The sequence below is a fragment of the Typopeltis vanoorti genome, chromosome 8 (genome assembly GCF_054136105.1).
Source record: "Typopeltis vanoorti isolate ZY-2024b chromosome 8, IOZ_Tvanoo_1.0, whole genome shotgun sequence".
In the NCBI taxonomy this organism is placed as follows: Eukaryota; Metazoa; Arthropoda; class Arachnida; order Uropygi; family Thelyphonidae; genus Typopeltis; species Typopeltis vanoorti.
Window position 1 is genome coordinate 59,554,843 of NC_143556.1, and position 19,187 is coordinate 59,574,029.

A 19,187-nucleotide genomic window follows, 5' to 3' on the forward strand; every position below is an offset into this window, starting at 1 on the left:
ACAATATTGATTTCCTCTGCATAACTGTTGTTAATGATTATTAAATGGTAGTTGATTAAACTAGAGAGAGGTTGGATGTTTTCTACCATATCCTCACTTCCTTGTTGCAAATAGTGCTGTTGACAATATATTACCATTTGATACTCCTATGCAACTTCCCTTCATATTCACTCCATTCTTGATTATAACTTTCACTTCACGCTATTCAGCTATTATTCCATTCATTATCTCTGCTTTCCTTCTCCCAACTAATTATTGTCATATCTATGCAACTCTCTGAGCACTTTCCTAATTACATTGTCATCTTTTATTCACAACAACTTCAGATCTATTACAGGATCCTTTTGTATATTATTATTTTTATTATGAGGTGGAGACAGAGAGTTGTACAATAGGTGTCCTCCCGCGATGAGTCTTCGGGCTCCTTGTAGGTGTCACGAAAATAACAATAATAAAAATAATAACGAGCCTTTAAAGAGTAGTCGCACAAGGGCTATCTTAGGAAGTACAAAGTTTATATCATATCACTCCTTAAACCCTTCATCATATGCACATACCCCACCCCCCATCAAGCAATAAATTCCATGGTACAACCAACGTCTATGAAAAAAAAAAAAAAAAAAAAAAAAAAAACTTCTGAACACTTCATTTCTAATATTCCAGGAATGGCTTCTTGTCCTTGTTCCTTTTTCTGGTTCTGCTATACGAAAAATCTCCTCAGTATCAATCCTGTAAATATCTCTCAACAATTTAAATGTCTCAAACCTGTCATCCCTTTGTATTCTATCAACAAATTCTAGTTTACATGTTATACCCTGCCTCTATTCTCATAACTAATGTTAAAATGTTAGTTGTAAAGTGCTAATATCATTTTTGTTATATCTGTACCCTTTCTAAGGTTGATCTCTTCAAATCCTTTTGACTAGATCTGAACACAAGATATGTCAGATAGAAATTTATAGATAGACATTTACAGTATATGATAGAAACATATAAATTAGGAGTTTTATTCTTATTATTTTGTGGCTCCTCCAAGGAGTTCAAAGACTCATTGAGAGAGGGCACCTACTCAACAACTCTCTGTCTCCATCACTTAATCCACCAACTACACTGAACCACCACTATACCAATGGCATCTACTGACCACCATCACTAGTATTTTTTATCTGTAAATTGCATATGTTCTGAAGGCCGAAATGCTGTACAAGGGTGGTCTGAAAAGTTCTCGGCCTAACAATGAAAAAGCAAATTTATAATTTCAAAATCATTTTTATTTTTCAATAATCTCCCTTTGCATGCATCTCGTGCAAAGCTTTTTCATTTGCAATTCTTCATGCAAAATATATCCCACACGCTCTTTTAAAATGCCTATAGTCTCAGTAATTTCACGCACTTTGACTCGCCGGTCATCCAATACCATTTCATGCACTTGATCAATGATTTCTGGTGGTGTTACACTTTTTGGACGTCCTTCACATGGATCATCTTCAAGGCTGGTAGTACGGCCACGTTTAAACTTGGCAGTCCATTTCTTAATTGTCAAAAACGAAGGAGAAGAGTGCCCATGAACTTTCATAAACTTTGAATGAATTTCTTTTGGCATTAAATCTTCTTTTACAAAGACTTTTATAACTGCACGATACTCAATTTTATCCATTTCAATGGATAGATACAGAGAACACTTTTGCTTCAGACAGCTGTATAACCGTATAAAATAAACTACTTGATCGAATGACTTGCAATTTCACATGGATGCATATGACAGATGACGAACTTAGAAAAAAAATCTTGCCGATAGTGTTGCAATCTATGGTCGAGGCCAAGTACTTTTCAGACTACCCTCTTAATGCAGATCTGCAGAGAACAGTCTTAATAATGAATAGTATAATAGCCAGAATTTGTCGAAAGCGAGGCTTGGAATATGTGGATGGTTGGAGACCATTTGAGGATGGGAAAGGAACTGTATGAGAGATGACTTGCATTTGAATGAGGAAGGATGTAAGCATCTGGAGAAAATGCTGTTCTCTGAACGAGTCAGTGTGTCAATGCAGGGAAACTAGAATTATCAGGGTGGATGATAGCAGGGGTGGCCTCTTGTGGGAATAGGTGCTTAGGAGGAGGGGTTATATATTGGTAATGCTGAATCCAGCGGAGTCTGGAGGGGATAATGATAGGAATAGAAACAGTGACATTTTTATTCTTTATATTAATGCCAGGAGTATCCAGAATAGTTGAATTGGTGGTGCTGATAGCATCATCCTGTGCAAAGATTATTGGTATCTCTGAGACTTGGTTGACAGAAGATGATATACTAACAGGCATTGGTGCACCCAGGAAGGGGGCCAAAGGGGCACTGGCCCCCTCCCTAAAGAAAAAGGAAAAAACACTGAAATATTTTCTAAAAATCTTTTCCTAATTAAATTTTTTTTATTTTTTATTTATGTTGTGTCGTGTCTTCTATTTCTATACTACTTAGGAATTAGCAGTCACATAAGGTGGGAATACCCTATAGCTCTCGGGAATCCCGGCCATTGTGAACACAAGGCGAATGAAGTAGTGCTCTGGCAATACTTTGTTTGCCCTAGCCGGGCCAGAGATCACAGGTATCATGTATTGGCAATCGCTGCAGATGCTCAGTCATAGGTCGTATGCAATGCATAGTGTGTATTCTCAAATCGTGTACTCAACTCCCCCCCCCCCCCTCAAGATTAAATCTTGAGTGCTCGGCCCCCTCCAAGATTAAATCCTGAGTGCGCCACTGCTAACAGGAATAGAAGTAGAAGAGCAGCATTTTTTGACGGGATAGGAAGAGAAAACGTGGTGGTGGAGTACTGCTTATGATAAGCGATGACTTTAGTCCTCTCAGCATAGATGTTTGGAGGGCAATGGTTCTAATGTGTGGGTGGGCAGATAGAATATTTAGTGGGATTGCTACAAGACAGGGAGTATAGAGAGTGAAAAGTAGGAAATATTGAGGCATTTGAGCTTGGCAAGTGCAAGAAGAGTGATTTTTATGGGATTTTAACTACAGTAGTATAAATTGGGAACAGAAAACCGCATGTAGTAATAAGGAAATGGAATTTCTCGAATGCTTGAGGGACAAATGTCTTAGGCATGTAGTAGAAAGAAAATGAGGTTCAAGAGTTTTAGATTAGAAGAGATTTTTCAGACTGGGAGTGGTGGTGGTGGTAGGGGGGGGGGGGGAATAGAACAAGAGGCCATCGCTAAAAACTGTATAAGGAGGGCATGAGCAAAGGATTGAGTAAGGAGGGGGGGGTTCTTTGCATGGAGAATGGTTGGTGAGTGGAATGCATTGCCTAAGTATGTTGTGAATGTAGCCATATTGAATCAGTTTAAAGCACGGTTGGATGAGCAGTGTGTGCAATAATGTGTACCTCCCACAATGAGCCCCTGACTCCATGGAGGTCAGATGTCATTAATAATAATAATAAAGATGGCATCTCTGCCTCCAGTTGGAGAGAGAGAGAGAGTGACCATGTGGTTTTCACTTGGAAGATGAATAGACAAGCAGAAGTATGAAAAAGAAAGGAATGTATGTGGAATTATGAGGAAAGTGATTATGATAGTCTCAGATATCAACATGGGAAGGTCCATGGAGGGAAGAATTGGAAGGGCGAGATATCATTAGTGTTTGGAACTTGTGGCTTAACTTGAGAGATGTCATCCCCTTCCAGGACGTTGACTACCATGAGCTACCACCATGTACAGTTTCGTGCTTCTCTTTTACATTCTTCATAGGACAAAAAAAAAGGTTCAGTCCTTAATATTTCTGTATTTCCCATCTAATCTGTTCTTTGTCTTCCTCTTCTTCTTTTTCCTTGTATCATTATCATTCCTTCTAGAAGTGTTTTTTTTTGTAGGGATTCATGTCTTAGTATGTGACCAAGGCAGGTGGTTCTCCTTTTCTTAATGGTTTTCAACAGAGTCCTATCTTCTCCAATCATCTCTAATATTTCTAAATTAGTGTTTTTGGCAGTCCATGGGACTCTAAGAATTCTTTTGAGGATCCACATCTCAAAGGCTTTTAGTTTATTTTCACAATATTTTGATATTGTCCAGGTTTCTGCTCCATATAGCAGTGTATACCAAACGTAGCATTTGGACAGCCTAATTCTTGTTTTTGTGTGAATTTCCTTTAGGTCAGAATGTTTTCATAATCTAAGGTTTTTCCTCTGTTTTTAATATTTATATCAGATATTTTCCCTTTTTCTCTTGTTACCAGCATGGTTTTGGTTTTTTTGAAGTTGAAATTAAGTCCATATTTTTCACTTAGTTCCAGCGTCTCTCTCTCTCTCTCTCTCTCTCTCTCTCTCTTCTAGTAGGTTTCGAAGATCATTTTTATTTTCAGCTAGCAGTACTCTATCGTCTGCATATCCATATCTTAAGTTGTTTATATTTCTGCCTCCTATGCTGACTCCTTTAAATTTTTCTAATTGCAGGAAGATATTTTCAGTATAGAGGTTATACGATATAGGAGAAAGAAGAGTCTTGTCTGACATGCTTCTTTACTGGAAATTCCTCCAAGGTTTCTCCTGATATTTTTATTGAGGCAGCTTGCTCTCAATATAGATTTATCAGTAATCTGATATTTTTACCATCTACTCTTAGTTTTCTGTTGCATTCGCTTAGTTGGTCATGTTGTATATTGTCAAAGGCTTTTGTGTAGTCAAAGTAGACTTCTTTCTGCTTCTCCAGATATCTTTCTGTAATAACTGTAATGTTGAAGAGTCCTTCTCTAGTTCCTTTATTTTCCTGAAAACCAGATTGTGTTTCTTTAATTTCCAATTTGATTTTATGTTTATTTCTTTCCAGGATGATATATAACATGACTTTTGCTATCTGAGTGATCTGACTGATTGTTCTGTACTCTTCACATTTGATTGTCTTCGATTTTTTAGGTATTTGTAGGAATGTCAAGTGCTTAAAATCTTTTGGCAGGTGTCCAGTTTCCTATTTTGTTACATATATCAGTCATTGATCTTACAGCCTTATCATCTAAAGCCTTTAGATATTCTGCAATAATTCCATCCATTCCTGGAGCTTTTCCGGGTTTCAGTTTCCTAATGGTATTTGTTACTTCCCAGGTAAGAATAGTAGGCCTCTCCAAATCTTCTTGCATTGGCTTATTTATTCTATCATGATTATAGAATTCCTTTGAATATTCTACCCATCTATCCCTTATTTTGTCTTTCTCCATTAGGATGTTAACACTAGTATTTTCAATGCAATGATAGTCTTTTGCAAGATTTGCTGGTTAGCTCCCTAACTTTTTCATGAAGTTCTCTGGTTTTGTGCTTTTTATCCAAAAGTTCAATTTCTTTGCATTTGTTGTTGAGCCATAGTTCTTTTGCAATCCTACATTCTTTCCTGATCTCCTTGTTTAAGTTCTTGTATTCAGGACGATTTTTGTGTTTGTTTCTTTCTTTCTTCCATCATTTTCAGTATCTTGTCATTCATCCAGGGTTTACTCATCTTCTTCTCTAATTTGGGAATTGTTTGTTTTACTGCCTCTTTTATACCTTCTTTAAATTTCTGCCATCTATTCTCAATCTCATCTTTAGGGTAAGGATACTTGGTGGAATCAGAAACGTTAACAGTAGAGGATTGTGCCAGTTCCTTTAAAAATTTATCTTGTATTTCTTGATTTTTAAGGGATCCAAGATCGTATTTTTCTATGTGTATAGCTTTCATTGTTTTCTTTAATTTTATTGCTGCTTTAATGACCACAGGGTTGTGGTCTGATCCAGTATCAGCCCCCAGGTATCTTTTGGCTTGTAAGATGTTATTCCGGAATCTTTTTCTAATCATTATATAGTCAATCTGGTTCCTACAGCTGTCTCTGGGACTTTTTCATGTGTAAGGTCTTCCAGGAGGCTAGCTAAATAAAATATTTGTTATTACCAGATTGTTTCTTCACAGAACTGTATTAATCTTTCTCCTCTTGGATTTCTGTGTCCCAGGCCCTGGTTTCCCAGGAAGAGATCTTTTCTGAGCCTATATTTTCCTGAAAACCAGATTGTGTTCCATTAATTTCCAATTTGATTTTAAGTTTATTTCTTTGTAGGATGATGTATAGCATAACTTTTGCTATCTCACTGATCAGACTGATTGTTCTGCACTCTTCACATTTGTTATTACCAGATTGTTTCTTTTGAAAACAATCTGGAACTTGTGAAGGAATATTTATTAGCATCTATAGCAAGTTGTATACTGCGAGTGAAGAAGAAGAAAACAAAATTTGTGTAAAACAGATGACACACAATATCAAACAGGAACTGCAGGTAAAAAAGAGGTTATGGAAGGATATAAGGAAAGGGAGGGTGGAGAACAGATGCATGAAGAATATAAGACTCAGGCTAGGAGAGAATGACTAGCATGTGAGGAAGGAAAAACTGGAATATCAAAAGAGATTGGTTCTGAGATCCAAAGAAAATCCTAAGGAATTTTTTAACTATGTGGCCAGTAGGAGGAGAAATAATTGTGGAAGAATGACATTTTTGGATAAAAATGGGAATAGACTGACTGATGCAAATAACATAGTTTAGTTGTTCAATAAACACTTTATTTAGATATTTCATCCTGGAGAAGTAGGTTTTTAATACTAGACAGATGTGGCAGGTTCGAGGTTTAGAAGTGCAAGAGGAAAGCATGTTTTAAATACTGAGTATTATGGATGTCAATAAAACAGTGGGACTGGATGCAATTTAGCCACAAGTTTTGAGAGAATGTGCTAAAGAACTGTCCTTGTCCTAGCTTTTCAATGAAGGTCTGAGAAGTGGAAGGAGGGTAAGATAGTACCATTGCATAAAGGTGATAGCAGACTGGAAGTGTCAAACTATAGACCAGTTTTTATTTCATCATAGTTGTTAAAATCTTGGAGAAATTAGTGAAGAGTCATATAAGTGTTTGCAGATGAAGGTAATGTTACCTGTGAGAGTCCATATGGATTTCTTCTGTGGGTGCAATATTTTATAGTGACAAGAGCAGTTGATGAGGGAAAGGCATATTCTGCCAGTTTATTGGATTTTACAAAAGGCATTTGACAGGGTGCCACATGATAAGCTGATACTAAAGTTTCAGCACATTGATTTAAATGTCAGGTCAGTGAACTGGATTTTGGATTGGCTATCTGATAGGTATCAGAGAGTTGTCCATGGGGGAGCAATATCAAGAGGGCAGAAAGTTACAAGTGGGTTAAAGGGATCAGCTATCGGACTGGTATTGTTTAACCTTTATATCAATGACATTTTCAATGGATTGCAGAGGGTTATTCAGTTGTTTGCAAATGATGTGAAGCTAGGAAGGGTTATTATAATAGTGCAGATGTGGTAGTCCTGCAAGTAGATTTGTAAACTAGACAATGTGTAAATGAAATGGGCTTTCGGTTTAATGTAGCTAAATATAAAATCTTGAAGTTTGGGATAAATCTTGCAGTTTTGTATACATGTTGCCTAGGTATGATAATGTCGAGCTGAGCAGAAGAGCAGTGATATTGAATAGCATAATAGCGAGACTGTGTCAGAGGAGAGGATTCGAATATTTGGATGCTTGGAATGCGTTTGAGAGCAGAGAGGAATTCAAATGCGAGTGATCTCTTGCATTTGAATGAGGAAGGACATAGGCATCTGGAGAGATTGCTGTTCTGAATGAGTCAGTGTGTCCCAGTGTGGATAGTTGCAGGAGTGGCCTCTTGTGGGAATGGGTACTTAGGAGAAGGGGGTAATGCTGAGCCCATTGGAGTCTAGAGGGGGGGGGGGTTAATACTGGGTATAAAAACAATGGCATTTTTATGCTTTATACTAATGCCAGGAGTATCCGGAATAAGGGAAAGGAATTGGGCACTGATAACATCAGCTTGGCCAATGATTATTGGGATCACCGACACGTGGTTGACAGAAGAGGATATAATAACAGCAATAGAATTTGCTGGGTACAGCATTTTTCGGCAGGATAGGAAGGGAAAGCGTGGTGGTGGAGTACTGCTTATGATAAGTGACGACCTATGTTCTCTAAGAGGGGAGGCTTCGGAAGGCTGTGACGCTAATGATTTTGAAAGCATATGGCATGAGGTGGAGGTGGGCAAGATAGGATATTTAGTGGGGTGTTGCTACAGACCAAGGAGCACAGAGGTGTGGGGAGCAGGAGATGTTCAGACAGTTCAGTGTGGCAAGTGCAAGAAGAACAATTGTTATGGGAGATTTTAACTACAGCAGTATAAATTGGGGAGAGGAAGATGCATGTAGCAATAAGGGAATGGAATTTCTAGAATTCTTGAGGGACAAATGTCTTAGGCAACATGTAACAGAGGGAACAAGAGGTTCAAGAGTTTCGGATTTAGTTATAGCATCAGAAGAGATGATAATAACTGCGATGACATCTCTACCACCAGTTGGAGAGAGTGACCATATAGTTTTGACTTGGAAAATGAATAGACATGCAGGAGTATCAAAGAGACAGGAACGTATGTGGAATTATAAGGCAGGTGATTATAATAGTCTGAGACGTCAAATTCGGGAAATTTCATGGAGGAAGGAATTGCAAGGCTGGGATATCATTAGTGCTTGGGAAATTGTGAAGGAATATTTGTTAGCACCAATGGTAAGCTGTATACCACAATGAAGAAGAGGACACCATTTGGAGTAAAGTGGATGACAAACAATATTAAACAGAAACTGCATGCGAAAAAGAGGCTGTGGAAGAGATATAAGGAGACAGGGGAAGAGAAGATGCATGAAGAATATAAGATACAGGCCAGGAGAGTGACTAGTATGCCGAGGAAGGCAAAATTGGAATATGAGAACAGATTGGCCCTTAGATCCAAGGAAAATCCTAGGGAATTTTTTAGCTATTTGGGCAGTAGGAGGAGAAATGACTGTGGAAGAATGACATTGTGGGATAAAAATGGGAATAGAGTGACTGATGCAGAGGAGATAGTGGAATTGTTCAATGAACACTTTATTGGAGTATTTCTGGAGGAGTCAATTTGAATACTAGAGGGATAGAGCAGGTTCGAGGTTTAGAGGTGCACGAGGAGAGTGTTTTCCAAATACTCTGGATGTTAGTAAAGCTGTGGGACTGGATGGTATTTCACCACGAGTTTTTTGAGCGAATGTGCTAAGGAACTGACAGTGCTTTTGACCTGGCTTTTCAATGAAAGTCTGACTGCGGGAGAGATGCACATGAAATGGAAGGAGGGTAAGATAGTGCCATTGCATAACGGCGGTAGTAGACTGGAAGTGTCTAATTACAGGCCAGTTTGTGTGTCATTGTGTGAATTAGTTAGTAATATCTTGGAGAAAGTAGTGAAGGACTGTATATAGCATTGGGCAGATGAGGGTAATGTTATCTGTGAGAGTCAACATGGATTTGTTGACATGAAGAGGCACTTTTGTTTTAGCAATATGCAAGTCTTTTATGATAAAGTTACAAGAGCATTAGATGAGGGAAAGGCATATACTGCAATTTTCTTAAACTTAGCGAAGGCATTTGACAGGTGCCACATGATTAGCTGATATTTAAGCTGCAGCACATGGGTCTGGATGTCAGATTGGTGAACTGGATTCAGGATTGGCTGTCCGATAGTTGTCAGAGAGTTGTGTATGGTGGAGCAATATCAAAGAGGCAGAAGGTTACAAGTGGGATTCCACAGGGCTCAGTACTTGGACCTAAATTGTTTAACCTTTATATCTATGACATTGTCCATGGATTGCAAGGGAATATTCGGTTGTTTGCGGATGATGTGAAGCTGGGACGGGTTATTAGTAATAGTGCAGATGTGTTAGCTCTGCAAGAGGATTTGAATAAGCTAGACAGATGGGCAAATGAATCGGGGTTTGGTTTAATGCAGCAAAATGTAAGGTCTTGAGGTTTGGGACACATCGATGGGATGCTGCATACTCTATGGGAGGAGTTAAACTGGAGGAAGTATGGGAGACAAGAGATCTGGGGTTGATGATTGATAGGAATCTGAAATTTAGGGGACATATTGCAAAGTTAGTGATGGTAACCCAGAGGATTGCTGCAATAATGAGAAGGACACTGATCTGCAGAGATAAAATGGTTATCATTCCATTGTACAAGACTCTGATCAGACCACATTTAGACTATTGTTCTTAGATCTGGTCCCCAGGATTTGAAGGTGATAAATTAACTGCAGAAAGGTTACAAAGGTGGATAACAAAGATGGTGTCAGGGCTGTACAATGGTAGTTATGAAGATCGCTGAGGGAGTGTGGACTGCAGAGTTTGGTGGATCGAAGAAGGAGAGGCGATATGATTGAGACTTTTAAACTGTTGATAGGTGGTTACAGGGTTGACACTGGGGAGTTCTTTCTCTTGGTTGAACATCGGGAAGAAGTCATGACAAGGGGCTATCCCTGGAAGTTACGAAAGGAAACTCTGAGGAAGAGGGCGATGAGCGGTTTCTTTGCATGGAGGGTGGTTGAACCATGGAATGCATTGCTTGATAGAATGGTGAGAGATTGAGAATGGTGAATACGTTTAAGGAGTGGTATGATAGACTTTGTGTTCCCTAGGAGGGATCTCCTTTGATGAGTCTTGATAGACCTGTGTTTCTTAGAAAGGTCCTCCCATGATAAGTCTTTTGACTCCATGGAGGCATGAATAATAATAGTAATATTCAGTGGGAGGCTGCATACTCTGTTGGAGAAACTCTACTTTAGGAATTAGGGGAGGCAAGACATCTGGGAGTGAAGATTGATAGAAATTCATTTAACATGGGATGCTGCAGTGTGGTGAAGGTAACCCAGTGGATTTCTGCAATACTGAGAAGGACAATACCCTTTAGAAATAAAAGAGTTGTCATTCCATTGTATCAAGCCCTGATCAGCCCATATGCAGACTATTGTTCTCATATTTGGTCCCCAGGATTCAAAGTGGATATATTAGCTGTTGAAAGGGTACAGAGGTGGATAACAAAGATGGTATCAGGACTGTCCAATTAACTTTATGAAGAGCGGCTGAAGGACTGCAGAATTGGTAGGTAGGAGAAGTTATATGATTGAGACTTTTAAACTGTTGAAAGGTAGTTTAAAAGTCTTTGAACAGGGTTGACACTGGGTATTTCTTTCATTTGGTGGAACAGGGAGAAGGAGTGAGGACAATAGTCCATCACTGGAAGTTAAAAAAGGAAGCTGTGAGCAAGAAGGTGAGGGATGTTTTCTCTGCATGGAGGGTAGTTGAACCATGGAATGCATTGCCTAATAGAGTGGTGAGAGTACTTTTTCATATCTGTCCATCAGCCACCCTGTTATCCACATAACCAGTTTCATATCCATTGGCATTTGTTACATTTTGTGTAACAGAGTTCCACATGGTATCTGTAAATCACCTTTTGCAAAATCCATCACTATCATCGTGTAGCCATTCTCTTTATCTAGGTCAGTTGTTTTATCGTAAAAAGTTAGTAGATTACTAATTCATGACTGACACTTCACAACGCCATGCTTCCCTTTGTAGATTATCATAGTCTCTCCCATAATGTGTTCACTAACTTACTTTAATGAAAATCTTCTTAAACTTTGTATTATAAATATGTATCATGCTTTTGCTAGGTAATGTTTACTCTTGGTATCATTTGCCTGTAGTTTTGGTCATTGTTTTATTGATTTTTTAAACAAAACTATTACTTTCAATCTCCAAACTTCCAATAAAAAATGAAAGAATCAAGAAATGTACTTTTTTAAAATGTTTTTTTTTTTATTTTATTTTTTTTATTTGTGACTGACTGACTCTTTTATGTTACAGTGCCCCCATCAATTGATAATTCCAACTTTGTGCCAAAGCTTATTGCCATTAATAATAAAACAATTAGTTTAGAATGCCCAGCTACAGGTAATCCTCCTCCTACAATTTCTTGGTTAAAAGATGGTGAACCATTATCACAGAGTGCCTCAACTAATTCTAAATATCAGATTATGTCAGGTGAGTTTTCTGTCCTGAAATAGAAATAATATTTAAATTAGTCAACCATGTTGTCTGCTAATTATTTATGGAAGGTTTTTTATTTTTTATTTTTTTTTGGTCTGTGTTATTTGCAAACAATTAACTGCTACATATGCTAGAATAAATAGAACAATGGAATGGACAAATGATATCAAAGTTTATCTCAGTAAATTTCCATGTATGCTGCTTTCATAATGAGTATGTATCTATGTATCTATCAGCATTTAGTTTCAGTTGAAATATGGCTTAGTTTTCTTGATAGCATTCTTTTATCAGCTGCAGTGAACCCTTTACCATTTACATGCTATTCACCTGAACAATTTGTGTATGAAACATCTTTGATGTAATGCCAGAAAAAAATTCCAGGACTTCATGTTGGGTGACTAATTTTTGAACTCATTTCAAGGAGGATCTTTCCTAGAGTTCTGCTTCAGTACATTACATACAGTTTTTCTGAACTGAAAAAGTTTTCTATCTTTCAGAAAAATATTTGTCTTCCAGTATGTGCTGATGTACTTCTGTAGTATATTCATATGGTAATGCTATTACCAGATTGACACCTCTGGTGATTAATATTATTATTATTATTATTGTTGTTACGGGCAACTCCAAGGAGTCAACAGACTCATCAATGGAGGCCCTAACATCATGTCAAGAACAACTATTCGACATTGACAACGTATCTATCATACCTTGCCTTGAACTCATTCACGGTCGTTGCACCCACAACAGACTCTGGAAGCTTATTCCACTCATTCACCACTCTCCAAGCAAAAAACTTAGCTCTAACACCCCTGCTAACCACATTCTTGCCCAGCTTCCATGCATGACCCATAGCCCTCCCACCACCAATCATATTTTCAAAAATATCTTCTGGATCAATCTTATAGAAACCCTTCAGTAATTTGAATGTCTCAATCATATTACCCCTCCTTCGCCTATCGTCCAATCTCTGCAACCCACAAATCTTCAACCTATTCTCATAAGGTTCATTCCACAGACCTTCTATCATCTTGGTCACTCGTCTCTGGATCCTCTCCACTTCCTCCCCATCACGAAGAAACCCTGGTGCCCATAACTGGGCACAGTAGTCCAGATGGGGTCTTATCAAGGCTCGATACAGAGGAACAACAACTTGTTTGTTTCTGCATGTTAAAGTATTTTTCAGAAGCCAAGTGATTTGATGAGCTGATTTAGTCACTTTTGCAATGTGCCCCCCTAAACTTCAATTCCCTATCCACCAACACTCCCAAATCCTTGGCTTCATCAATCTCCTGGAGTACAGTTCCACCAATGCGATATACTGCTGCTATTCTTTTCACCCCAAAGTGCATAACCTTACACTTTGCCACATTAAATTGACCTCCATTTTTCCTAGCCCAGTCCTCCAAACTATCCAAATCATCCTGTAACATTTTGACATCCTGTGCACTCACAATTGCTCTACCCAACTTTGCATCATCAGCAAACAAGTGAACACTTTCTCTCAAATCCTTTCCTATATCATTGATGAACAGATTGAAAAGCAGTGGTCCAAGAACAGAGCCCTGCAGCACACCACCAGTCACAAGCCGTCTTTTGGACTCAACTCCTGAATAAACCACTCTCTGGTATCTCTCCTTCAACCACCCTCCTATCCATCTCACCAACCCTATATCTATCCCCCATCTGCTCCAGTTTACTGATTAGGGGTCCATGTGGTATCCTGTCGAAGGCCTTGGCAAGGTCCAAAAGTATCACTGTAAACCCATTACCCCTATCCAGTTCAGCCGTCACTGTGTTATAGAACGTGAGCAAGTTACTGAGGCATGATCTACCCTTCACAAAACTATGTCGGCCCCCATACAATATCCCATTTTCATCTATCCAATCCTGTATTCTTTTCTTCACTAATTTCTCTAAGACCTTGACAATGATTCCTGATATGCTAATCGGTCAGTAATTTACAACAGCAGTCTTGGAACCACCTTTATGCAGTGGAACTATTTTCCCCCTCTTTCCACCTCCTCGGGACTAACCCAGACCCGAGACTCAAATTAAACAAAATGGTCAAGGGTACTGACAATTCTTTAGCTGCTTCTCGTATGACATGAGCTGGTATACCATCCAATCCCACGGATGTATTGACATTGAGGTTATGCAATAGACTACTTACCTCCACTTCATTCATCACAATTCCCGTATAATCTACTGGTTTATTTGTTTCTGCAATGTCACCACCTGGATGATATATACTTGCAAAGTGCTCACTCAGTAACTCAACTATATCTACTGATTCAGTTAAATCCCTACCATCGGCATTCTTTAAAAAATTTTACTTGCTACATATCTAAAAAACTGTTTAGGATTCTCTTTAGCCTGCATGGCCAATGTGTTTTCGTAATCCTTTTTTGCTTTTCTTACCACACTCATTACCCTTCTGACCTGCGCTTTATACCATTCATGTGCCTGCCGGTCACCTTTCTCCTTAAATTCCGTCCATAGTTGTTTCTTTTTTTGCAGCTCAAGCTTAATGGTGTTATTCATCCATTTAACCCCTACTTGATTTATTATTTGGACTCTAGGTATACAGGCGGCCATTGCTTCATGCAAACACTTCTTAACTGCCTCCCATGCACTATCAACTTCTAGTCCTTGCAGTTGTACATGCCATGGCACTGAACCAATCAAACTCCTAAGCTTGTCATACTTTCCAGCCCGATAATTCCACATGTACCCTGTCTTAATTGAAAATTCCATGCCTTTAACCACCTCCCAAGTCAAGACCCTATGATCACTCTCACCAGTTGGTGGCAATGTGGTCATATTTGTTACAGCCAAATCCTCAGATGTAATTACTAGGTCAAGCACTCTCTGACCCCTAGTATTTTCCATTACATGCTGTCGCAGAGAGTTATCCCTTAATAACCGCATAAAATCCAATTCCTTCCTCCCGTGTGTCCTCTCCTCACTCCAATCAATGCGACCATAGTTGAAATCTCCCATAATATTTACTCTCCTTCCACTCATTTCTTCTATTTGCTTGTGCATACTGTCACCACCATCTTTTCCATCACCTGGTCTATAGCAGCACCCAATTGTATATTTAGTTCTGCTAGCCACAATCTCACACCAAATGGCCTCAAAAGTGCTCTTTTCTCTATCCTGCAATTCAACTTCTATTCTCCTTAGCTGTAGCTGATCAGCTATCATCAACAATACACCTCCCCCCATTTTATTCTCCCTGTCATTCCTGAACACACTATACCCATCACATTCAATCCCACTAGCTATAATATCTACAGTCAGCCATAATTCACTAATACCAATAACCTGTGGTCTGGAAGTGCCAATTATAAATTAAAGATACCAAGAAATTGTATACTTGGTTTAATCCATTATCCAAGTGTAAGCAAACAAAGTTTGTGCCTGAAGTATATTTCAGGACTGAGGCAACTCGTGGTAAAGGTGGTATGATTTCACATCACTTGCCTTAGTATCCCGTAATGCAAAGCACATCTCCTTGCAGACGTGTATAATGCTATGCATTATGGGAAGGGTCACTACCAGACCGGTTTCGACCTTTATTGAGGTCTCATCTCATCCACTAAGGCAAGTGATGTGAAGTCATACCACCTTTGCCACGAGTTGTCCCAATCTTGAAAGATACTTCAGACACAAACTTTATTTGCTTACACTTGGATAATGGATTAAACCAAGTATATAATTTCTTGGTATCTTTAATTTATAATATAACGAAGTGAAAAACTTTCAATAACTATCTATCTCTAATCCAGAGTATTTTAATAATAAGGTGTGACACCTTTTTGGCAACTTGTATTGGAAAATATGACTTCTGCATTACTTCAACCTTGGTATCTCACCTCCGGGTCTGGCTCCCACTGATATGAGACCTCAACAAAGGTCGAAAATGGTTGGTGACTTGATTCCAGCAGAATCAAGTCACCAAGCAGAGTTTCTGCCCAGGGTAATGGATGGCAATGCTGTAGCCAATGAAATTTTAACTGAGGCTCGGCTGTTGCTGTTACCCCTGAGATGAGATATGAGCTGCTCTGCTCAGTGGAGGGGGTGGGCCTGCCATGGGTACAGCCAATGCAGAGTTCTTCTCAGTGATGGGGTGAGCCTGTTGCTGAGTGGAAGAATGCTGAGTTTAAAAATCCTTCAGGTCACTCATTGTTGGGTGATCTGAGGTATCGCGAGTTTTCGGACAAGTAACCCCCCACACACACATAATACAGGGAAACCAGTCTGGATAGTGACCCTTCCCATAATGCATAGCATTATGCATGTCTGCAAGGAGATGTGCTTTGCATTATGGAATACTAAGGCAAATGATGTGAAGTCTTACCACCTTTGCCACAAATTGCCCCAGTTATGAAAGATACTTAAGGCGCAAATTTTTTGCTTACACTTGTATAATGGATTAAACCAAGTATATAATTTCTTGGTATCTTTAATTTATAATATAATATAAACAAGTGAAAAACTTTCAACAACTACCTGTGATGATTGTTCAGTGATGGAGTACTAAAGATTGTGAGTTGACATAGAAGAAATAGTGAAGTTATTGAGTGATCACTTTGTGTGATCCAGATGGAGATAATGTAGTGACTGGTGTGACAGGGATGATTGTAAGAATAGAAGTGGATAAATTGTAAGTCTTAGGCTATTACTATCTCAGGCCTTTGGATTAGAAGGATAACTGCATATATATTACAAAGAAGTGAAAGAGAATTAGCAGTGCATCTGTCTAGTCTATTTTATTAATATCTCAACAGTGGCAGAATCCAATGGGAGTGGATGGAGGGCAGGATTTTTCCATCCACTGCCAAGTTTTGCAAAGCACAGTTTCTAAATCTGTCTTCATACTTAACATTCCAGAGTTCCTAAATAGTCTTATTACTTATCTCTGAACTCAATGTAACATTTAATTATTCCCAAAATATTATTTTCATGGAGTCCCATGGACTACAGGAGACCCACACCCTTCACACAATACCTATCATACCTTTCCTTGCAAATATTCAATGACAAAGCACTCACTTTGGCAACCAGTTCCACTCATTCACGACACTCCAAGATAAAAATGTAGTTCTGATGCTTACTAACTACACATACACAATTTCCAGAGATGGCCCCTTGTTTACCCCATGTAGTCAATTGTGCAAAAATTTACTCTGTATCAACCTTACCAAACCCTGTTAACAACTTAAATGTTTCTATCATACCCCCCCCTTTTCTGCTTATCAACCTATAAATCCTCAGCCTGTCATAATAGAGAGCATTCTACAGACTATTCAATAGCTTGGTTATTCACATCTGAATCCTCTCCATCAATTCCTTATCCTCAAGAAACCCAGGTGACCCAACCTTTGCACAGTAATCTGGATCTGGTTGTATTATCCAAGTCTTATAAAGAAGGAATGATAGCTTCCTTATTTCTGCTTATTAGTGTGCTCTTCATTACCAAGTAATCCTATAAGCTGTCTTGGTTACTTTTGCACATTATTGTGAACTGCAACTCTCGATCCACCAATACTTTCAAATTGCTATCTTTATCAATTTCTTGGAGTACGGTTCCATCAGTGTACTGCATGGTTTATAATCTTTTCATCCCAATATGCATACCTTCCACATTTAACTGGCACCTTTTGCTCATACTATCGTAATATTTCATGTAGATTTAAATCTTAGATCATTCTGCAAGCTTTTTACGTCACCTTGATTAATTAGTACAATATTTATCCAATTCAACCATCTATCTAGTACAAAAAAGTTACTAAATTACTGAGATATGACCTATCCTTCACAAACCATTCTGTCTTGCCCGGTGTATCATATTCTTCTTCATCAATTCTTGAATTTTATCTTTGACCATCTTTTTCAATATATTGATACCACCACTGCTGAGATACTGATTAGAACTGCTTTATGTAACAGAACTGTTTTGCCTTCCTTCCACTCCCTTGGAACTTTACAAAAACTGGGACTTAAGTTAAACAGCCTAGCCTAATCAAAAGCAATTCCAATTCTTTGGGGCATTCTTGTGAGAAGAAGAAGGCTGATATCATATTAAACCCTGGCTGACTGTTTTTTTCTGTTTTACTGAGTGAAGAAACTCTGAGTTTAGGGCATGGTTTGATGATCTTTTTGCATGACAGTAGATCTCTTCTGATGAGCTTGACTCTATTTAGGTCTAAGTAAAGGAGATAAAAATCCCTTATTGTTTTTCAGCCAGTATGCGAAACTCTAAGATCGAAAACTACGATCTAAACGTTTTCTGCCGATGAACTGTTGGCAGATCCAAGCGTAAGTGACCACTTGGTAGTACCACTTATGCTTGGATCTGCCGACCAACTGTCGGCAGAAAACGTTTAGATCGTAGTTTTCGATCTTAGAGTTTCGCATACTGGCTGAAAAACAATAAGGGATTTTTATCCCCTTTATTATCAACCTCGCCAGAAAAAATAGCCACTTTTGGCTTTTCATCTTCTATTTAGGTCTGTTGTTCATAATAATAATAATAATCTCTTGAGTTCCTTGCTAGGAATTTTCAATATATCTTCTTCTCTTTCATAACACCTGTTTAACTTCTTGAGTCCACCATGAAGTAAGGATTTTTCTATCCTTTTAGACAATATTGCCATGCCTCTATTCCATGAATCAATGTTCTCTTGAGTGTTTGCCAATGTGTCTCCAAGGTTTGGTTCTTTTTTTCAAACTGTCATTTTTTTCTTTAATAATATTGTTATATTTTGGTGTACAGTTCACTTCTTAAAGGTGCACTACTTTGATTCTGGCTAAAGCTTTCATAGCTTTCTTTTCTATTTGATATTCTATTTAGATCATAACCAAATGGTAATCGCTTTCTATTTCAACTTTCCTGTATACTCTTATGTCTTGAGCCAGTGTGAGGATAATCCTTGATTGATAAATACTAGGTTCTTAACTGTTATGCAATTGTTTATTAATACTAGATGTGTTGTTCAATTTGTATGTTTATTATTATTAATATTATTATTATTATTATTATTATTCAGGACTCCATGTAGTCAAAAGACTCATCGAGGGGAGGTCCCCCCTTAAGAAACACAAAGTCTGTCATACCACTCCTTAAACTCATTGACCAATCTTGTTCTCACCACTCCATCAGGCAATGCATTCCATGGTTCAACCACTCTCCATACAAAGAAACCACTCCTC

The 19,187-nt window shown here is 38.4% G+C and overlaps 1 protein-coding gene across 1 annotated transcript in view; it reads left to right on the forward strand.

Annotated features, from left to right (window-relative positions):
* Positions 1 to 19,187, forward strand: part of LOC150104025 (hemicentin-1-like) — a 427,367-nt gene that overhangs the window by 287,787 nt on the left and 120,393 nt on the right. Inside the window, exon 13 of the mRNA XM_090396384.1 lies at positions 11,787 to 11,963. Coding sequence (XP_090252510.1) covers positions 11,787 to 11,963 — 177 coding nt within the window. The remainder of the gene's footprint in view (positions 1 to 11,786; positions 11,964 to 19,187) is intronic.